We start from the raw sequence: 17,352 nt of genomic DNA on the forward strand, positions 1-17,352 counted from the left end.
GCGCAGCACGCCGGGACGGGCGGGGGGGCCGCGGGCTCCCGGCGGCGCGGGACGGGCGCGCACGTGCTGCCGGCGGGCTGGAGCCGCCAGAGGCTGGTGGCGCTGGGGATCGCGGCGCTCTTGGGGCGCCGGGCTCTTGTTTTAAAGCTGTACGTCTCCACGTGTAGGTGAGGCACAGGGGCAGGTGACTTTTGGAGATAAACCCAGTTCTTACACTCTGCTATTAACGTCGCCAAAGACTTGTTGGCTACCCAGTTTGGGGAGTCTGGAAGCCAGGTTAGTGAAGTCAGGACAGAAAAAAGAAATTAACAGGTGTTTGCTACAGGGATTTAGTCCGTTGTTTGCAAAGTAACTTCCGTGATTGGCTGACTGTCCCACCAACCCGGAGAAGCAGGCGATTCTGTTTCCTACATTGTGTAGCCACTGGCCAAAATGGAAGTTTAGGAGCGATTTGCTTGAGACCACCCAGTTCGGTGGAACCTGGAATTCACCCCTCCCCTTTTACTCCAAATTATGAGCTCTTTCCAAAACGTTTCTAATTCATGAGTCATGTGTTCTTGGTAATGTTGTAAACAAAGGGGCCTGTGATAGGCCAGTATAGACGCAAATCCACTGCTAATTCCCTGCAACTGGGTGTGGCTGAAGCACGCAACGCGGATGGCCGAGGGTGGAGAACCGCTTTTCGGGTGAACTGGCTGATGGAGGTTGGCTTTGCAGAGGTGGAATGTGGATCCTGCATTAGATTTACAGGGCAGAACATAGGCAGTTTTGAGGATACAGGAACCTTCAAGGGGGCGTTAAGCAGTTCGGTGAGACGGGGCCAATAGTGCTCCTGGTTAGGGCAGCCATGCCTAGTGTGGAAAGAACTCTGCGGTCTAGCTTCGCATGGCTGGAGCCTCTAGTTAAAAATTGGCCCTGGGTCCTCTAGAGAAGTCTCCCTTGATCTCTCAGAACAACGTATCCACTAAGGAATGCCACTCATCATCTGTTTATAGGTTGTATCCACATCAGAGAAAAGTTCCATAGAGCAGAAATGATCTTATTCACTCTGGTGACCTCAGTGCTTTCTCCAGTATCTGGCAAACAGGGAGCCATCAGTAAGCATTTGTGGACTAAACACCAAAACCAGACGGGCTATGCCAAGTACCTAACCAAAACTAAGGTAGGAAGGTCTGCTGCTTACTGGTTGTGAAGACTTGAGAATATGTGCTGGCAAGTAACGAAGTACCTGAAATAGTTACTGGTCTTATTTGGGGAGTGGTGGGAAATCTGGCCTGATAAAGCAGGGCAGGGCCTTGAGAGTAGGCTGACCCTGAATTACAGGCAGCAGTGGAAGGTTTTGGAGTCGGGACTGAAGCAGTGCAGCTTGATGGCCCCAAGCAGGATGGACAGAGGTAGGGGATAGAGAAAATAAATGAAGCGTGTGGAAGCCGGTGTCAAGGTTTCAGAGACCAGGGCTGGAACTAACTTCCACCTGCCCCCCTCCCCCAGTGAATCCCGCTGGACCGCATCATGGGGCTGCAAGAGGCAGTTTGGGGGAGTACCAGGCCCAGGTCTGAACGCCCATGGCGCTTGTCACACCACTTTTAACAATCTATTTCACAGACTCCCCAGGAAGCATGTTTCATGCACTAGCTAACGTGAACAGGAATAAACGTTTCATTTGCCTTTTGAGGCTCAATTACTTTGGTTAAATGGTAACTTCAGGAAGGTTACTCAAAAGCTGAGCCTGTTTCCTCATCAGTACACTGATGTTACTTCGACCAGCATTACAGTTTGGGCTCAGGCTCAGATGATGTATTTATAGAAAGCTTAGTATACCTGGCAAGGTAATTACTTCCTAGTGTCCAGAACAGAACACTATTCATTTATAAAAACTTTACAGGGATGCCCGGGTGGCTCAGTTGGTTAAGCATCTGACTCCTGACTCGTCATTTCAGCTCAGGTCATCGTTCGTGGGACTGAGCCCTGTGTCGGGCTCTGCACTGACAGGGCAGAACCTGCTTGGGATTCTCTGTCCCTCCCCAGCTCGCATGCTCTTGCTGTCAAAATAAACATTAAAAAAAAAAAAAAAAAAGTCTGCATACCCTAAGCACCTGTGGCAGATTTAGGACACATTGCTTTGAGGGTGCCGGCTTGAGACTGTCACCTGCCCGAACCAAACTTCAAAATAATTTACAAACCATTGAGCATCACCCACTGGAACATCCATCAGAGTCTTGTGGGGCAGTCTTCTAAATAAGTAGCACACCCACCTCGACCTTCCAAGACCGTGCCCTGCTTTACCTTTCACTAGGGAGTTATGTCTCCCAGGGGCAACAGACGGGTCTGGCGCACAGCCAGCAGGCACCCACGTCTGTGGAAACGGACCTCCTATGGGGACCTCCAGGAGGCCCTCACAACTGATGACACTCCCCAGCAACGGTTTGTCGTCGGGGGGTCCAGGAACGAAAATACCTAGGGCGCTCACCCTTTAACAGCGGTGTGACGTGAATAACTCTCAAGAACAAATGAAGGAGCCGTGATTATGAACTCCAGGTAGAAAACTGATGTATCTCACCTCCCTCTTCCAAAGGCTATGGGGGGGGGGGGGGGGGGATGGCTGCCGGTCACAATGTCAGCACGTGATGAAGGTAAGAGACTGAACAGTTACACTTTATTCTCCCTGTTCAACTCCAGACAGCAAGCAAGCAAACAAGCATCCTGCTAGGCCTTGGATGCCCTTCTAGGCTCAGTGGGACAAATTCCAGCTCCGCGTCACCGTCTGGTTTAAGTTTCTTCCTCTGAAAGACACAAAAAGGTTAGAAAAATGAGCCGTGCCGTATGGTGAGCTGCTTAGGATTGTCACCACCTCCACTCCGAAGCCTTTCGGTTCCTCGTGGGGCCAACGCGTTTCTGGTGAAGCAGGGAGAGGCGGCTCTGGGCCCACGTGACTAGCCCAGAGCCCATCTCTCCTCCTCAGACCCCTGGGATCTAAAGGCTCCTGAAAGCAGCTCCCGGTGCCAGACTGGAGGCTGCCCCAAAGTCCGGTCTCAGAACCGTCAGCAAGTTTTACATCAAGGCTACAGAGAGAGATTGGTGGCCACGAGGCTCGGGCCCTAGCCAGCCTACAGCTCACTCCAGGCTTCAGAACGAGGCCTGCCACACACCTTCTTCCTCCTCCTCCTCCTCCTCCTCTTCCTCCTCGTCCTCATCAGAGCTGAACGTGCCGTCGGGCAGGCTGTAGACGCGGATGACCTGCTTGTTGGGGTCCTTCAGGATGAGGTACTTGCCCTCCTCCAGCTTCATGCAGATGTCGATGACACAGCGCAGGATGCCCCAGGCGTTCTCGACGCTCAGGTTGATCTGGCTGGCAAACTCATTGGGCTTGAACTGCTGGGTGCCCAAGATGACGTGGCGTGAGGAGTCTTTCACATGGTACCGGGACACGTAACTAGCGGGGTGGGGGGGGAAGGGGTGTTAGTGCCGTGGGGGCGGGGCCGCACTGAGAGACGGCAATGCCTGGGGCCACATGCAGGTTCTTCCCAAGGGAGGGGGAAAGGCAAGCACGGGTCTCTCCGCGCACCCCTCCTCTCGGCAGAAGACTTCACGGCCCCCGGACGGGAGTCTCACCCAAGCTTGAGATACTCCGACCCAGCCAGCAAGGCGCAGCAGGTCCATCGGGCCAACTTGTAGCTGTTGTTCTTTAGCTCGGTGGCAATGACAGCCCCTCGCTGGGAGTCTAGCTTCTGACGCCAGTCTACGCCGTTACAGTGCTGCAGGAGGAGAGCCCGGGCATAAGAATGAGGGTGGGCTCCTACCGCCCAAGGCCTAGAACCTCCTCCGGCCGAGAAGGGACTCCCCGGGGGGCTTGACTTGCAAGTGGGGGAGTCTGCACGTAAATCACAGGTAGGACTGTCATCATCGTAAAGGCAGAGACGTGCCGCCCGGCAGACGGCAACTCCTCTCTCCACAAGAGCTTGTCTAGACAAGGACACAACGCACGCACAAGCCGGCCGAGTGCCAGATGAACGGCGGGGACAAGGGTTCACCGTGCGTTGTGTGGTAAGGAAGGGCTTCGTGGGGGGAACGGGCTAGCTGACCAAGGGGAGGCCAGTGACAGAGGCTGGGCGAGGCATGACCAGAGAGGCACAGAGGGAAAGACAGGCCGGGTCAGCCCTGGGTGGGGGTGGAGGCTGCAGAGGGGGAGGAGGTCGGTCTGGCCTTGTGGATATACATGTGCCCACGAAGGAGGGACCATCTTCCCCAGCCACCTCTTTCTGAGATGTGGGAACTCGAGACCCAGAGGGAAGTGACTGCTGGAAGTTCGCGTGGCACAACGTGCTCAGCCTGTCTCGGTTCATGGCAACCACAGGCGAAAAAAAAACACAACTACTAGAGTTCAAGTAGTTAGACCAAAACCATTCAGGAGCAGTGTTTGGACAGATGTGTTTCTTCAAAATTACCCTTGTGAGTTTGCTCTGGCATTTGAAGGGCCTCTCCACAAATCTGTGCCGCTCGACGGAATTAATTGGCAGAGATCAACTGGGTGGGGTGGGGGGGGTGGGATGGAGGGCACGAGGGTCAGTTAGGAGACAAGTCAATGCACAGTAACAGGCATAATCAACAGCGTCAGAAACTAGGGTGACCGAAGAGTCTGTGTGGGGGAGGAGGACGCGGCGGGGACCATTCGAGGCTGAGCCTAAGGGAGTAGGAGAGACCCAAAGCTGGTACACAGCCGAGCCATAGATGTGAGGAATCACTGTTAAGAGTTCAAGGCTGAGGCCTGGGGTAGGCCGAGTTCTACGGTGGCCCCCTACGGTGCCTACCCGAGTGCAGGTGGAGGCTGTATGGATGAGGAAACCCTGCTCTGGTGCTTACGCTCCCTTCTACGTCAGGGATTCTGCACGCGTAATTAAGGTCCCTTAAGGAGACTATGGGTGGGCCTCACCTAACCCCGAATCTCTTAAATCTGGGCATAAGCCAGACACAGAGAAGTCGAAGACTGGAAGAACCTGCCGTGCTGTTTCTGCCTGGAAGACGGAGGGGACCTGTGGCGCAGGATGTGGATGACCCCCAGGGCACGGGGTGTGGTGACCTCTAGGAGCCGAGAGGTCCCAGCTGACGGTGGCAAGAGAACGGGGACCCCAGTCCCACAACTGCAAGAACTCCGAACTCTGCCAACTAGAATGAGCTTGGAAGTTTCTTCCAGAACCTTCAGATTCACTGTAAGCCTCTAGGTTGCTGTCATCTGTTATGGAGCAAATGGAAACTAATACAAGGCTGTATGAGGAAGTCGTTATGGCAAAAACAGCCGCGTCGGGAACTGACCCTGAAAGAAGGCTCCACTGGTGTCAAAACAAGTGAAGGGAACCAAGAAATGTACGGGACTAGAGTGAGGGAACAGCACAGAGGGCAAGGCCACACGGCTACAGCGATGCTGAACGCTACAGGGAGGCCTGGAGGACAGTCCGAGAAGAGGTCACTGGCCTCAGAGCTAGGTCTGCAGAAATGCTTCTGGAGTGCTCTTCCGTCAGGTGACGGAGGCTAAGGAACACCCGGGGAGTGGGAATCAGCAGCAGTTAATGTTAATCCCGTGGCTCTAACGAAGTCAGAAGGAAATGGCCCACAGGCTCCATCTCATTAGACCCTTGTTCAACACTGGCTTAGCCCGAGCTGTCCTTCCCTCTGAGGACCCTTTGTTCTGTAGCAGCACCCAGGAGCACTGCCACCCACTGCCAGTTCAGGCACAGAAGCCTGGGCAACTTCAGAAAGGGAAGCAGCCCAAAACTCACGGAGCACCAGCACGAGAGGGAAGTAGAGAGTGGAAAAATGAAGGAAGCACATTTCTTTCAAGATGCCTCCCGAAGAGCCAAATCTCAGCTAACCTAACAGTCTCTGAGTTCAGTAAGTGAAGGAGTTGGAAAAAGGAATCAGAAGGTTGAAGAAAGTAGTGGCTGCAGTAAATTAAAGAACAGCTCAAAGAGCTCCCAGGCTTAGAGGAAACCCGCCAGCCCAGATGAGAGGTCAAAACCAGACGCCTGCAGGGAGCAGACGCCAACGGGAGGTCAGCGTGGAATAGAGAAGGAGAGAGTCCTGTAAGAAGGTAGTTCCTACTGGCTCTTATGTGCAAAGTAAGCAGAAAAGTTCTTCAACCATAACCATGTTCTACACACACACACACACACACACACGTTCTCTTTTTCAATGAGGAACTCGGTGGAGAAAAACTCTGAAGACAAAAAAAATCTTGGAAGCTCTGTAAGTAACGCACGGGGAAACGAAACCGAGGTTCGCAAACACCAGCCGGGGACAACACGCTCGCAGGAACTACAGACAGGGTGACGAAGCACGCCTCACCCGGGAATCCCACTCGTTGAGGGTCTTGATGTTGATGAAGGACACTTCCCCGTTGGCTCCGGTCATGACACCATCATGCTCACAACGGACAATAAGGTCGATATCGTCCCCAAGCTTCCACCTGCGGTAACTGCAACGAACAAGGAGCTTATCTGGTCACTGGAGACCCCGCGTTTCAGAGAAGCCACCCCACGCAGGTGGGTTGACATACCGGTATGCGACGGAGGCGACTTCATTCTTGTCCATGTCGTCCTCCACGAACGGGTTTGGGTTGGGGAAGTTGTATCTCTCCTTTCCCTGTAAACAGACAAAGGCGTCACCAGACAGCAAGTACTTGCTTCCAAGCCCACCGGCCAGACCCTGCACTCTGCTTAGTTACAGCCCTGGCCGGCTCCCCGGGGCCCTCGAGGGGGCTGTGGGCTCCCTGCGTGGCGGGTGGCTATTTACCCCTCCTGACCTTAAGCATGAACCCCGATGGATCTTGAATGCTTATACGTGTTGCCGGCGAGCTTCGAGTATCTCATTTAATTAGCGGCCACGCCCCTCCTGTTTCATTTTGCCCCATAGCACACGTCACCGTTTGTCACAACCTAGGTTTACGGTCTTTCCTCCTCCACGATAACACAGCCTCCTAAGGGCAGGAACTTTGTGTACCGCTATATCCTCAACACCTAAACGCTGTATTTGTATAGATCAGCGTTATCTGTCCGACACTGAAGGTATCTATACGGCCTATCAGTGGAAGTAAGTATTATTAGTATCCTGACTTTCCAGACAAGAAACCTACCCCACACCCCGAAGCTCTAAAGCACTGGATCTAAGGTTCGGTCAGGCAGCCTGACCTCAAAGCCCCAGCCTGGAGCTCCTCTGTGACAGGCGGGGACCCTGTCTGTCCTGCTCGGTCCCACACCCCCGGAGCCTACCACAAAGCAGACGTTCAGTAAACGGTAGCTGACGAAACAGAAGCCGATGCCCAGATGCTCTCACCGCCTCACCATTCTCAAGCACTGCTGGGAGAAGTTGTGGTTGATGTAGGTCGCTTCCATGGCCAAGTTGCGGGGCGAGTTGAAGGAGTTGCCTTCATCTTGTGGGGGCTCGTTGGCGGTCTCACTCACCGTCAGGAGGTCTGCAAAAGCGGCAGCGTGGTCACACACCCGCGAAACCGGGTCGCCCATGGTGTGCCTGGCACTGCAGGGAGGGGCCAGCGACGCAGGCCTGTCCTTCCAAGACCCGCCATCTACTCACATGGCTCCGTCAAGTGCGGGCAGGCAGGGGAGGAAGTGGGGAGTGCTGCCAGGTAACTTTAGATCCCCTCTAATGTCACAGTCGAGCAAGCTGTAAGAAGCCTGCCCCATTTCAATCTGTTTGGGTTCTTCAAGAGCCTGTCTGATTTTGTTAGTTTTTTAACAAAGAGAAGGCCCCAAGGCTCAGGCATAGAATGTAATTGTATCATTCTGTTTCACTGCCGTTAGTTCTCAGCGACCTGGTTTCCCCCCATGGCGCGCGCGCACACGTCTGTGTCGCGTGAAATACAGGCAAATGTATTTTTCCCTGTATAAACACACCGACGTGAAGAAGAAAAAGCATTAAAAAAAAACGTGAAGGTAACGTTAAAGGTGCTACGGAGAGCTGGAAGTCAGGAAAGTGCCATTCAAACGGGTAACGCTTGCCAGCACAGTGCTGGGGTCCCGGGAGGACTCAGGAAGCTGGCACCTCGAGCTGGGACAGCAGGGACCATCCTTCCCTCTGCCAGGCCTCTCAGGGGGCCGGGAGGGCTTTGGCCATAGCTGTCACTGCCTGTGGGGAGACAGGCCACCTCCCAGCCCCGCTCCAGGACCAGGGACTTGCTCTGAGCCCTCAGAACACCCAACCCTGTCGCCTCGCTCCCAGACAGGCTTCTTACCAAAGTCAGAGTTGTCCCTCTTGTCAAAGAAGAGCTTGGACCCGACTCTCTGCACAACGATGTCCCAGGAGTACACAGAGCGGGTGCAGCTCATCAGCGTGGCCAGAATGGCATCAGTGGCAAACACGTTCCCCTGAGTTTTTGCCAGCTGCAAAGAGGGCAGAGAGCAAGATGCGAAGACACTTCGGTCTCACTGCCCATTTGCATGGAGGACTCGTTTGCAAGGGGCCCTCACACCCTCCCGCGCACACGCGCCGTCTAGCCATGTGAGGAGCGTGCGTGCGGCAGGTCTGCCTGCTGGCGGTCCCCACCCTAGGGTACGAGGGACGCCGCGGCTCTCCGAGCGCCCGCAGTGTTCCGGGATGGCACCTCACACCCCTCACCCCGGCGACGTGCGGTAAGCGCCTCCGACCCACTTCAAAGGTAGGAGATGCGAGGGGGTGGTGCCGGGAAGCGCGGCAGGGCTGGGAAGCGGGCCCGGCTCTGCTCTATTACCAGCATCAGGGGCTAACCAGCAAGGGGCCCGTACTTCCACCCAATCCTGTCTGATTCAGGAGCGTCGCATCTAAAGGGCTTTCCGAGGGGCACCTGGGCGGCTCAGTCGGTTAAGCGGCCGACTTGGGCTCAGGTCATGATTTCGTGGTCCGTGAGTTCAAGCCCCACGTCAGGCTCTGTGCTGACAGCTCAGAGCCTGGAGCCTGTTTCAGATTCTGTGTCTCCCTCTCTCTCTGCCCCTAACCCACTCGCATTCTGTCTCTGTCTCTCTCAAAAATAAATAGACGTTAAATAAATAAATAAATAAAAGCAGAACTAAAAACATGGAAACTGGGGTGCCTGGGTGGCTCAGTCGGTTAAGCGTCCGATTTCGGCTCAGGTCATGATCTCACGGTTTGTGGGTTCGAGTCCCACGTCAGGCTCTGTGCTGACAGCTCAAAGCCTGGAGCCTCATTCAGATTCTGTGTCTCCCTCTCTGACCCTCCCCCGTTCATGCTGTCTCTGTCTCAAAAATAAATAGACGTTAAAAAAAAAAAATAAAATAAAATAAAAGGCTTTCCAAGGCTCAGATGATTCACGTAGGTCCCCGCGGGCTCTGTTCCTCCCGAGGCCTCAGCTGTAGAGGCCGCCAGCACTCCCCACACAGGGGGGTGGCGAGCGGCGGAAGGGGGTGCCCACCTTTCGGATGACCGGGTCGTCCGTGGTGGTGACGGTGTGGAAGATGCGCTTGATGCTCCGCAGCGGCTTCTCACTCCTCGTGGTGATGCGGTCAAAGGCCTTGTCGTAGTATTCCAGGGCCCCACAGCACTCACTGAGGGGAGGCGGGGAAGACATGCAAAGCAAATGGGAAGGAGATCAGCTGTTTGTCTGAATCTGCTTCAGGTAAGCAGCTCTTTGAAACATCAGGAAAAGCTTTCCTGTGGATGACCTGTGGTCTTTCTCGTCCTGCGGAAAGAGCTCTCTTTTGCTCATGAGGTCAGGAAGCGGAAAGAAATCTCAAGTTTAACGTCAGCGAATTCTCTGCTGGTCCCCTCTTGGCCCTGAGGTTTAAAAAATGTATCTGTTGGGCGCCTGGTGTCTGACTTTCGATTTCGGCTCAGGTCATGATCTGGGCTCAGGTCATGATCTCACCGTTCATGAGTTTGAGCCTCGCATCAGGCTCCACGCTGGCAGTGTGGAGCCTGCTTGGGTTTCTCTCTCTCTCTCTGCCCTTTCCCTGCTTGTGCTGTCTCTCTCTCAAAATAAAATAAACTTAAAAAAATAAAATAAAAAAGTGTCTGTTAATCTTATACAATGTATTTAAGCACCTGCCAATCCTTTTTGGAAACACTAAGGCTTGAGAAAACATTCACTGCCAGCTGGTCCACACACGTGCACGGCGGAAGGTAGCAAAAGACGCCACTTACATGTCCTGAGGCTCTGACACTTCCAAGTAGCGCATCTTCATTAACTGAGGAAAGTCCATTTCCTCTTTCACCTCCCAGTCACTACGGACTTCCACTGAAGAGTCTCGGGGTTTCTGCAGTGCAAAACCAGGGGAGGGAAGAGAGTTACAGCCAGTGCGAGGCAGAAGCAAAAGGCAGCTTAGCAGCGCGAAGGGCTTTTAGCCAATAAACGTGTCCAGAACGTTTACCACGTGCTGGGTGCTGTAGGAGCCAGAATCCCTGACCCCGAATTCGGAGTTTACAATCTCGAAGGGGACCGAAGGAGTCAAGGGGTCAAAAACAACCCGGAACTTGACTCCCACGTAATGCCGGCACCCAGGGAACGTATGTGTTTTCCATGTGTATGGGTTCTTCCTAAAGAAGCCGTGGCAGCTTCTTTTATTTCTCTCTGGACGTCAGCTGTTCACCCTTGACATAGAAACGTCACATCTGGCAAAATCTAACCGCCGCAATCTGGAGCTCCTCACTTGCCCTCACGTGTTCTTCATTTATCACAGTGTCCACACGAGCATTTGTATGCAAACGTTCATGGCAGCATTTTTCATAATAGCAACAGGTGGAAACCACCCAGACGGCCATGTACCGGTGAACGCGTACACAAAACGCAGTGTGGGGGCACCTGGGTGGCTCAGTCGGTTAAGCTTCCGACTTTAGTTCAGGTCATGATCTTGCCTTTTGTGGGTCCGAGCCCCACATCGGGCTCTGTGCTGACAGCTCAGAGCCTGGAGCCTGCTTCAAGTTGTGTCTCCTTCTCTCTCTCAAAAATAAATAACGTTAAAAAAAAAAAAACACACACCAAAAAACCAGCCACAAAAACGCAGTGTGTCCACACAACAAATTCAGCAATATGCCGACACACGCCACAACAGGGATGAATTGTGAAAGGAGCTACACAAAAGACCACACGTCGTAGGATTCTGTTTATGTGAAATGTCCAGAAGAGGCACATCCAGAGACAGAAAAGACCGGTGGCAGCCAAGGGCTGGGGAGAACCGGGGCCGGCTGCCGAAGGGTATAGGTTGTTTTCACAATGATTCAAACGTTCTGAAACTGGCGCATATGTGTGAATGTACCAAGAGCCGCTGACTTGTACACTTTCAATGAGTGGATGGTGTGATATGTGAATTATGTTTCAATAAAGCAGTTACAAAACCAAACACATACGCAAAACTGAATTTCTAGACAGAACTCTGGTGTGGATACACTACCTGTGACTTCTGGTCCCATTTTTGCCTCACTCCGAACTGTTTCTGAAATTTTTTCTGCAGTCGTATGCGTTCTCTAGAAAGACAAGAAGACTGTGCTTTTGGTGCAGATCTTTGAGTCACTGGCTTTTCAAAAGGCAGAAAAGCTGCCATTCTCTTCGGCTGAACCTCGGCATCATTAGTGACTTCTCTGAACTAAGAAAACAGGGACTTCATGAAAAAGAGGAGACCTTAAGAGTGCTACAGGAGGCATACTGCCCCCCAGCACCCACCAGCTGGGTTTTACTCGCCCTATGGACGGTCCAATGGCAGCACCAGCCTGGGTGTGGCCGCCGCACCGCACAGCTCACAGGGCCCAGCGTGACCTATGCCACAGCAGAGCTGAGCCTAGCTGGGCCCCAGAGCTCATCTTACCTACCCTCGCTTCCGGCCAGTGCACACGGCCACTGCCAGGGACCTTCCCACCATGCTATCTGCCAAGAACTGGCCCTTGGAGAATGAGGCCAGGCTACACCAGTGGCTTAACAGCCTTCAGGAAGGAATTTTTGCTTGTTTGGCAGTGACGGGGAAGACCACCATTGGCCTAGTGATTTCAGAGCACGGTCGGTCCCGGAAGAACAACTCAATCCAGGAGGATGTGGGAAACCTCACCTCTCCTTCTGCTTGGCGCTCTTAGGCAGGGTCTGCAGGTTGAACTGCAACATGTTCCGTCGATCTTTGTCTCTGCGGAGGTTCCGCTGGGAATCAAGAAAAAACATCCATGCTAAAACCTTGGGGATCTGACCAACAGCAGGGAGTGCCCAGGGGGAGGTCTGTACTTGGAATTGGCTTAGACGTTCACACGACATTTTTTATTGAAGTAGGTTTATGGGCCCTTCTTAGAGTTGTAGTTTGCCTCTTTATACATAGGAAGATGCAGCCCGACCGGACCATCTACTTAATAAAGCCTGCACACAGCAATTAAATGAGGCATCAGGCATCTTTTTACCTGGCACAAACACCCCACTCTCAGCACAGAGGCATGAGGTCCTGGCCACTGGTCAGCAGAAAGCTAAACTATTTAGATCATCTCTGGACCCAGCCCACGTTTACTTTAGCGCAACGTGTCACCGGTCAGCTACTTGGGAGTCACTGGAAGACCTAGGAGAACACACTTTCCTCCCGTCACTATGTGCAAGGAAGCACTTTTAGCAGGTGGCAGCCACGGGTAATGGCCCCAAGACGGTCAGATTGCCGGCTCTTGGCCTACCTGTGCAAATCGCATCCGATTCCGCTGGTAGGCGGTTTTCTGTGTGCGTGCTGTGTCCACCAGCTGGAAACTGGTTTCATCCTCCTCGTGGAAATAAGCATACTGACTTCCACCACCGAACTGAGAGGAGTACTTATCTGCAGGCAAAGGGGACGACGTGTAACAGATACTACCTACAGACTCTGCACACCTGCTCTTCTAAAGCCCTGCTAGTTCTTTTAAAACTTTTTTTTTTAAACATTTTTAGTTATTTTTGAGAGACAGAGCACAACTGGGAAAGGGGCAGAGAGAGACGGAGACACAGAATCCGAAGCAGGCTCTGAGCTGTCAGCACTGAGCCTGACGTGGAGCTTGAACTCACGCACCGTGAGATCATGACCGGAGCTGAAGTCAGATGCTTAACCAACTGGGCCACCCAGGCACCCCTAAAGCCCTGCTATTTTGAGTGCGCTCTCAGGACCCTTAACGGAAATGCACGTTGATGGACTCCGCCCAGCCCCACTACGTCAGAATCAATGTTTTCAGAAGATCCCCAGGTGATTCTTGTGCACATTCCAGTCTGAAAAGCTCTGGTCTAAAGAAATTTCTAAGTCAAGACAGAGTCTGAGTTCCTTAAGATAAGCCCATTTCACACCCTGCTTTACTCTATGAGGACAGGAATTAAAGTTTACTACTCCAGAAAGGGCAAATATGGGGTATGCGTTATGCAAATATGCAACCACTTACATCATCTGGTACCCCAAGCAGACAGGTCTAATGGGTTATGATATACTTTACTGTTGACCCTAGCCTCAGATCATCCTAACTGGTTACTCACTCCGACTAAGCCACTTCCAACAATCTCAACCGGCACAGGAAAAAACGAGACGACAACACCAACACCACCAACCCATCTACTGTATCAAGATCTTAAAATCAGGGCTTGTAGACCTGGAGTCCACCGATTGGCTTCACAGGTTCGGTAAATCCCAGGCACTAGGGTGCCAAATGGGAAGGAGTTCAACAGATCTGTGAAAGGGTTTATGGCTCCCTAAACGCGGAAGGAAAAAAAATCCCACTGTAAAGGTTAAACCTCCTTAATGACCAGTCTTTAGTTTTGGGACCATTTCAAAAAAATGTATGTGGTTATCGTCTACAGTTCAGCTCCTGCCCCTAAAAACTATGTGTTATTGTTAGCAAAACATCCTGGAATGTTTTTGGATGGAGGTCACTGGAAAAAGTAACAATCCCCCCAAGGCCTTGATCTGGGCGGTCAGTTGAACACTTACTCGTGTACCTCTTATCTTGATATGTGGCACCTGTCCAGTCTGCAACCTGTGAGGCAACAAGAGAAGACAGAGCACGCAGGTCAATCAGGCAAGTTTCTGCTGACCCAGAAGCCCCCGTACGCGAAGACGCAGTCTGGGAAAGTGTAAGGACTGGCTCACGATGCCTCTGCCAAGTGCCCAGCTCTCCCGTGACTACTGGAAGGACCCAGACATTATAGCTGTTTCCAGCCAGCGTCTCCGTGAGGAGCACAGGAGTTAAATTCTTTTGAGAGAATAAAATCGAAACGATCTAACGACGACAGCGGTCACGGCTCGAGAGAGTCACCGTCACTGACGGGCCAGGTACCTTTCCTAGTCGATCTCCTTTGCTGAACGGCTGGTAGGGCATATCCCGAAACTGCTCAGGAACCGCACAGGGACCCCAACCCGAGGGGTTGTCCTGGATCACAGGTGTCATGAACTTTGCCATCTTCTAGAATCTTAAAGATACAAATAATGTGAGGAGCTTTGTGAAGAAAGGCCTCCAAGCACAAAAAGCCTTCCATTCGAGGTAAGCTAAGACAGAATGATAAAATCAGAAAAGCGACACACAAAATGGAAGTCACAGATAATACTGTGAGTACTTAAAACTCAGAGGACAAATACGAAGACTCATTTACCGTATTGTGCTGCTTGTGACACCCACTTTTTCCACTATAATATCTTTGAAACAAGGCTGCATCTTCCGCTTGATGGACTGTCTCACCTTAATCGGCAGTTTTTCTTTCTTAGTCTACATACGACAGTGGTGCTTCTTAAACTCAGTGGGGTCTCAGATTTGATGGAATGTAGTAACCTCTTCTCAAGCGTAATAACCACGATCTAGTTTCCAGAAACACCTTCACCAAGGCAAACAATCCGTAGGGTCCCTAAGCCTCAGTCTTTTCATCTGTAAAGTGAGTGAGACCCTTGTCTAATTCATAGCACAAGACCAGGGTCAAAGACTTAATAGTTACGCATATGAAAATGCCTTCGCTGTAAAATGCCACACCATTACTACTTAGACTTGCAAAAATACATTTACACACAGTGCCGGGAAAGAGTCCGTAAGTATATCCCACTATTCAACTTTTCTTTCTCGCTCTCCCAATTTTCTGCCATCAATGCAAACCCTCACGCAGAGCAAGTGGACAGAGACTGTCAGAAAGCTGATGTTACCATGAACCTTAGGTCATAGAAGTGGCCAATCATCACATGTTCGTAATATTACGAGTACCAGGTACTGTTCTTAGTGTTTACTCTGCACCAATTCAGTAAATCCTCCCAATGATCCTGGCGTAGTGGCTAGTATCATCCCCACTCTTCAGGTAAGAAAATTGAGGCACAGAGAAGCTAAGAAGTTGTTCAAATTTGCAATGCTAGTTGACGAAAAAATCTGAACCAAAGCAGTCTGGCTGGAATTCACACTCTGTGTGAGGCTACAGCTCCTCTCAAGAAAGAAAAAGCCAGGGGCTACAGAGCACATCTCTGCCTGACGGTTTCTATCAAAAACCTCATCATCCATCATAATCCTCAGGTGAGCTCCCAGAGGAAAATTCACTACACAAGTATTTCTGGAGGCAGCCATCAAAGCACACAGGCACAGTGACCTTAGTAAGTTCTCAGTGTCCCATGACAGGGAGAGAGATTCAGGCTTCCTCCAGAAGTGACACCTGGGTGACAGCAACAGGGACCTTCGTCCTTCAACTCTACGCTTAAGCTACACTACAGAAAGGGGACTGAGGGCAGGCGTGGCAGTTTCAAGACAATTCACACTAAAATACGTATTTATGGAGCTCCTACAATGTCAGACACTATGCTAAATTAAAAATTTGCAGCTCAGCTGTCGATCCGTCCATTGTTTCAAAAACAGACTTGATTTCCAGGGTTGTCTGCACCAAGTCCAACATTCTTACCATTACGTTATAGCTGGGCAGCAGGCTGAGAAAACATGGGGTGTTACTTTTTACAATGTTTTATTTTTGAGAGAGACAGAGCATGAGTGGGGCAGGAACAGAGAGAGAGACAGAGACACAGAATCTGAAGCAGGCTCCAGGCTCTGAGCTGTCAGCACAGAGCCCGATGCGGGGCTCGAACTCACGGGGTGTGAGATCATGACCTGAGCGGAAGTTCGATGTTTAACCAACTGAGCCACCCAGGCACCCCGAACAAAATGGGGATTTAGACTATACCTAGTAACCCAGTAATGATGTTTCAAAACGTTTAAGAAATCGAGTCCTCTCTCACAGCTCAAGAAGGAAACAGACCCAAGGCTTGGCATACATTTCTCCAGGGGGAGGAAGTCCCCTGGCTTCAACCCATTCAAAATAAGAGCGAGCAGAACAGAACCAGAAGCAGAAAGAGCCACTCTGTTATATCGAAGTGACAGCTGTACTGGCTACAAGGACAGGGTGGGGAGGCCACCACAGGGCAGTCAGAAGGGGCCCATGGCTGGCAGGGCACGGTATTGTGCAGATTACCGTGGCCACCACAGATCATATGCCATCAGTCCCTGGGGGGAGAGTTTCAAATCAGAGATCACACCTGCTCCACCACAGCCTTCCATTTCACAGAAAAGGAAAGAAAACCTTCGGACTGCGGGCTCCTCAGAGCAGGATCGAACACTGCTCAGCTCGGTACAGTCAGTACCTCCTTCCACGGCAGCTCAGAGCCTCTGATCGCTTTGAAAAGACCCTGAGACCCAAAGGGGTTAAGTGGTATTATCAAAGTCGCTCAGCCCGTGGCCGCAAAGCGGAGCCCAAGGTCAGAGAACCTTACCCATAAGGCCGTGCCCCGCATCCCTAAGTGTGTCGGGCCTGGGGTCCCCGAAAGGCGGATTCGTGCCCCGCCCAGCTGAGCAGAAGTGGCCGGAGACGTACGAGAGGCCTCTTCCGGAAGGCCCCCGAAGGCTGCGCCCAGCCCAAACCGGCTCCAGAGATACTGAGAACCTTAAGGGACACTCCACTCACCTGTAAAGGCCTCGGGCGGCCCCGATGGCGAGAGATGGTCCAGGCCGAAGACCACACACCCAGCAGCCCTCGGACGAACAGAGAGGGAAAAGGAGAGAAGATGCGCGCGCAGCGGCCGGCGCCGTAAACACAATCGACGCTGTCGTAAACTGCGTTCTTGCTTCCTCCGGACTCAAGGGCGGAACGCACGAGTCGTAAAGCGACGGCAGACCCGGAAGTTCGTCACAACTCTCTGCTAGGTGGCCCGATGGGTCTCTGAGGAGCCGAGACTCCGGAGGTGTGTTTACAATTACGTCACGGGCGCCTCCGGCGAGGCCCCGAGAGGGCGTTCCGAATTATTGAAACGTGGCTGCCCGGCAGTGGAGGTTGGGGGCGGGCAGCGGTGACCGCCCTTCTGTGTCCCCCCCCGTGTTTCGCGGACGCTTCGGCCTCTCTGTATCGCACCGTGACCGGGGCTCCGG

At 52.4% G+C, this 17,352-nt stretch overlaps 1 protein-coding gene and 1 long non-coding RNA gene across 11 annotated transcripts in view; one reads left to right on the forward strand and one right to left on the reverse strand.

The window, feature by feature from the left end:
* Positions 1-2,628: 2,628 nt before the first annotated feature.
* EIF3D (eukaryotic translation initiation factor 3 subunit D) lies at positions 2,629-17,031 on the reverse strand. Of its 2 annotated transcripts, XM_053226747.1 has the most exons (16): positions 16,892-16,965; positions 14,564-14,832; positions 14,251-14,383; positions 13,905-13,950; positions 12,637-12,773; positions 12,039-12,124; positions 11,391-11,463; positions 10,144-10,256; positions 9,416-9,548; positions 8,243-8,390; positions 7,335-7,465; positions 6,551-6,636; positions 6,340-6,469; positions 3,613-3,755; positions 3,150-3,433; positions 2,629-2,783 (listed from the first exon to the last, which is right to left on the reverse strand). In XM_053226747.1, the coding sequence occupies exons 3-16, from the start codon at positions 14,371-14,373 to the stop codon at positions 2,770-2,772; spliced, it is 1,647 nt and encodes a 548-aa protein (XP_053082722.1). In that variant the 5' UTR covers positions 14,374-14,383; positions 14,564-14,832; positions 16,892-16,965; the 3' UTR covers positions 2,629-2,769. The 2 variants fall into 2 exon arrangements, with proteins under 2 accessions (XP_053082722.1, XP_014934658.1); XM_015079172.3 differs by lacking the exon at positions 14,564-14,832 and having other exon boundaries at positions 16,892-17,031.
* Positions 17,032-17,056: 25 nt separating this feature from the next.
* LOC106981062 (uncharacterized) overlaps positions 17,057-17,352 on the forward strand; it is a 109,976-nt gene continuing 109,680 nt past the window's right edge. For all 9 annotated transcript variants that reach the window (XR_008300492.1, XR_008300493.1, XR_008300489.1 and 6 more), the window contains exon 1: positions 17,057-17,168. This is a non-coding gene — a long non-coding RNA (uncharacterized LOC106981062). The remainder of the gene's footprint in view (positions 17,169-17,352) is intronic.

This window comes from Acinonyx jubatus, chromosome B4 (genome assembly GCF_027475565.1).
Source record: "Acinonyx jubatus isolate Ajub_Pintada_27869175 chromosome B4, VMU_Ajub_asm_v1.0, whole genome shotgun sequence".
NCBI lineage: Eukaryota > Metazoa > Chordata > Mammalia > Carnivora > Felidae > Acinonyx > Acinonyx jubatus.

Excerpts from the sequence above, each read along its gene's own strand:
- EIF3D (XM_015079172.3), bottom strand. The coding sequence starts at position 14,373 with ATGGCAAAGTTCATGACACCTGTGATCCAGGACAACCCCTCGGGTTGG. Across the intron at positions 9,549-10,143 it reads GTGTCAGAGCCTCAGGACAT|TGAGTGCTGTGGGGCCCTGG; the intron begins GTAAGTGGCGTC and ends GCCTCCCCTCAG. Across the intron at positions 8,391-9,415 it reads ACGACCCGGTCATCCGAAAG|CTGGCAAAAACTCAGGGGAA; the intron begins GTGGGCACCCCC and ends CCCTCTTTGCAG.